Source organism: Austrofundulus limnaeus, unplaced genomic scaffold, assembly GCF_001266775.1.
Source record: "Austrofundulus limnaeus strain Quisiro unplaced genomic scaffold, Austrofundulus_limnaeus-1.0 Scaffold108, whole genome shotgun sequence".
Classification (NCBI taxonomy): Eukaryota; Metazoa; Chordata; class Actinopteri; order Cyprinodontiformes; family Rivulidae; genus Austrofundulus; species Austrofundulus limnaeus.
This window is the reverse complement of record NW_013952510.1, coordinates 94,335-98,274: the sequence shown is the minus strand read 5'-3', so window position 1 is coordinate 98,274 and position 3,940 is coordinate 94,335. Positions and strand designations below refer to the sequence as shown.

General features: G+C 38.2%; 1 protein-coding gene across 1 annotated transcript in view; it reads left to right on the top strand.

The window, feature by feature from the left end:
• Nucleotides 1-3,940, top strand: part of LOC106521349 (integrin alpha-M) — a 13,939-nt gene that overhangs the window by 7,717 nt on the left and 2,282 nt on the right. Inside the window, exons 9-17 of the mRNA XM_014013884.1 lie at nucleotides 1,089-1,225; nucleotides 2,054-2,200; nucleotides 2,311-2,532; nucleotides 2,627-2,760; nucleotides 2,917-3,059; nucleotides 3,139-3,293; nucleotides 3,383-3,508; nucleotides 3,688-3,761; nucleotides 3,834-3,935. Of these exons, the coding sequence (XP_013869338.1) occupies nucleotides 1,089-1,225; nucleotides 2,054-2,200; nucleotides 2,311-2,532; nucleotides 2,627-2,760; nucleotides 2,917-3,059; nucleotides 3,139-3,293; nucleotides 3,383-3,508; nucleotides 3,688-3,761; nucleotides 3,834-3,935 (1,240 nt within the window). The remainder of the gene's footprint in view (nucleotides 1-1,088; nucleotides 1,226-2,053; nucleotides 2,201-2,310; nucleotides 2,533-2,626; nucleotides 2,761-2,916; nucleotides 3,060-3,138; nucleotides 3,294-3,382; nucleotides 3,509-3,687; nucleotides 3,762-3,833; nucleotides 3,936-3,940) is intronic.

Here is a 3,940-nt window from a genome sequence, read left to right as displayed (position 1 = left end):
TAGATAGATAGATAGATAGATAGATAGATAGATAGATAGATAGATAGATAGAACTTTGTCAATGAACAGCCGAGGGGACCAGGACATCTCTATGGTTACTGATTGATACACAAGAGGAAAACCATCTGGAAATTGCCTTATCTATAGAGAAAATGGTCMCTGTTATCTCGTGATAAYGACATAATTAACTCWTTATCACGACATAACAAAATATGTCATTATCTCAAGAAAAMCATGGGAAAAAATTACTTGCAGAAAACGGCCGCTCTCKGTTTCCGTACWTTAGTGCTTTAGAATTAGGGTACCTAARTATTTGTGTTTTAGGKCTAGAGGAAYTAATTTTTAGATTAGTGCTGCCCACCAYTGGCAGTATGGATTAGCCTGGCCCTTGCCTTCCTATGCAGTTCTGCTCGATTCTAGTTTCCCTTCACTGCTCCGTCTGGGATTTCTCCCATRGACAAGGATTTCTCTGGTAGAATTTAAACCGGGCCAATCAGCAAACAAAAGGCGGAGTTTTGAACGACAATGTCGAATTTTTGTGTGTGTCCATTTTAGTCTGCTTGTAAGCTTAGCAACGGCAGTGGAGGACATGAATGAAGCCRGTCCGTGTYGACAAGACTTCCAAATTAAGTTAAAGTTGTCTCACAAAGCCTGCAGCACTCATTTACAACTATTTTGTTTGGCTCAGTACTTCTCCCCAGTAGGGGATGGTTTACAGCGTAYGCAATTTTGGGTTAGCTTATTGGCTTAGCCTCACAGTYGAGCTGGCATACTACAKATGTCMCRACYAAACGTTAGCAARTCAGATCCAATYRTTTTAAACTTTAACAGAGGCCACRCCTCCAGCAAGAAATCACTKCTCARTAGCCGAGGTTCCAGACCCTCTGAATGAAACTAAGTGAAGAACAAGGGGCTGRTTTTTACCAGGCTAAGTATGTGTTTCAGCAAAAACTCTACTGCTCCCCTAACTGCAGTCTCAGAACAGAAGGGTTAAATACATGGTCATGAGTAGATATTTTATTTTGTTTAACCATAGTGTCCTTAAACACATGAAAAAATACATATTTTCACTGAAGTCTAAATTTCAGGTTATTCCATGGCTGTGGCTCAAACGGACTCTGGCACTCTGACAATCCTTGGAGCTCCGAGATACAATCACATAGGAGCTGTTATGACTGTTTTTGGAGAACAATTCAAACAGCAAATTGACCCATATCCATGGCAGGTAAGTCTTTAAATTAAGACCAGTGGTGATAAAGGTATTTATTACAAAATTGCGAGGAATGGTTAAACAAAATTACTTTTCAAAACTTGTAAAATTCAAAGTAATATAGTCATAAACAAAATCAGCACAATATTATTCTCATATTGATGGTTAATGTTTCTTTAATCAAAACTCATAACTCAATGTGGACTGTGTATTTGTTTTCCCACAAAAACAGCTGTGACTGATTTTTTTAATGTATTTGTCACATAAACTAAATAAGACAACGATGTAAGAAATCTCCTGAAATCCACCCCCCACCCCACAAGGACACCCTATTCCCAGAAGCTCCAGACGTTGTTTCTTGATTGCCATTCTTGGGTTTCTCTTGGGTTTCATCCTAAAAGTTCTAGGCTTGTCTGATTCTGCCATTTTTGTTTACTTGTCAGATCACGACCAACCTACTGTAGATCAGTCATGTGACTCAAGCTTTGATTCTGGGCCCTCATTTCAGAAATGTCAATTTATTTGTACAGCACATAAAAACAACAAGAGTTGACCAAAGTGTTTCACAATTCAGCCAACAAGGCAACACAAAAATGTTTTTAAAATAAGTTCAATTTAGAATAAAAAAATACAATAAAACATTGGCTTTAAAAGAATTTCAAACTCTACCACAATGAAWGGCCAAAGATGAGTAAAAATGAGTTTTAAGCGTTGATTTAAACGTCTTACCATTGTCCACAAAACAACTGGGGTAAACTTTCAAAGTGCTTCATTTGATATGATTCAAAACTGTTGAAATTATGTTTTCTTTCTGTTAAACTTTTTTTTAAACTCTTTTTATAGTTTCAGTCTGGTGCATATTTTGGGGCAGAAGTTTGTGCCATGGATGTGAACTCTGATAGCTACACTGATCTGATCCTCATATCTGCTCCCATGTACAAGGACCAAGACAGAGAGGGACGAGTTTATGTTTGCACCTTAGCTCGGCTGGTAAATGGCAACCACAATCAGTCCCACTTCATAGATTTAATAAGAAATGTATACACTTTTTAAATAAAAAATAAATACATAAAATAAAAATCCTCTTTTGTATTTTACAGAATGTGGAGTGTCACTTTGATTCTCCATCACAACTAACAGTACTACGAGGAGATCCATCCAATAAAGGGAGGTTTGGGTCTTCTCTTGCTGTTCTGCCTGATCTAAATGCAGATGGATTTAATGATTTAGCTGTCGGAGCTCCTTTGGAGAATGATGGACAAGGGTCTATCTACATCATTCAGGGCAAAGGAGGAGGACAAATTGAACCTACCTACTCGCAGGTGAGCAAACCCAAATACATCAACTCTCTTTTCTTTTCTGCATGTAATTTTTATATTKAAGTCTTGATTAAGAAAGATATTTCCTATTTCACAGAGAATCACTGCCTCTGAAGTCAAATCAGGAYTRAAGTTCTTTGGTTTGTCAATCAGTCAGTGGTCCTACGATCAGAGTGGAGACACACTGCCTGACTTAGTTGTGGGTTCAAAAGGTGCAGTTGTCTTACTCAGGTAAGTTAGAGTCTGGTCATTGCTCTTAAATCATTTTAATTGGGTAAATTTACAACATAAATGGTTGCCAAGAACACGTTTAAGTTTCATATTTATTTATTTGTTTGTTTATTTATTTTATTTGACCACAAATCAAAAAAATGTGCCACTTTCCAGATCCAGACCAGTAGTGATGGTGGAAGCCACTGTGTCCTTCAGCCCAAATGAAATCCCWACTCTAAATGTAGACTGTGCAAAACCACTAGAAGGCACAGCTAMAATCTGCTTCACCATGAGAAGACTGTCTGGAAGAGATTCAGGTTCTTTTATTTTATGTTCATTCATCTGAGCCATTTGAGCCTTTGCGTGTACATCTATTTTTAAACACGTCTGTTTCAGTTCAAGCACAGATTAATTACACTTTAACTCTGGATGCAACTCGTTCAACTCCAAACAACCGAGCTTACATCAGTAAGGATACGAGAGACCAAGCCGGATCAGTTGTTGTTGATTTAAGCGGACAGAAGTGCATCGATGGGAATTTTTCTRTTGTGGTGATAATATCAAATTTATCTGAAGTAAATATTTCAGACTGAACATGGCTGAAGAGCCCACCTTTTTTGATCCTTCCGTTCTCTGACAGGCTTGCCCAGACGATGCTCTCAACCCTCTTTTGAATAAGCTGAGTTTCATCTTTCATGGTTTTTCTTCCAACACAAGTCTTAGACCCAGTCTGTCTCAGCAGGCTCAAACTACAACCTTATATCCTGTGAGTAACTTTTTCACACAATTTATCAAGTCATCAACATGGCAGCTTTACTTTTGACTCTACTTTTTTTTACTATTATTGTTTCAAATGAAACCATGTGAAGCTCTGCAGTCCAATCATGTTCAAGATGATAAATCTACCTTCTCACAGTGTGACCATTACTATATTTGCTTCTATAGATTGCCTTTGAGATCAGCTGTGGGGCTGATATGGAGTGTACAGACGACCTGAAAGTGGATTTTAACTTCACCAGGTGAGAGACACAGAAGTGAAGCTCTCAGCTGTTTTGTTGATGTTTTGTTTACTCTTCTCATCTTTCTTTCAGCTCTTCGGTGGTTAAAGTTGGCATCGATGAGCTCCTGGATGTGACTGTCTCAGTGGAGAACAGAGGGGAAAACTCTTACAACAGTCACGTCATCCTTACATATCCTG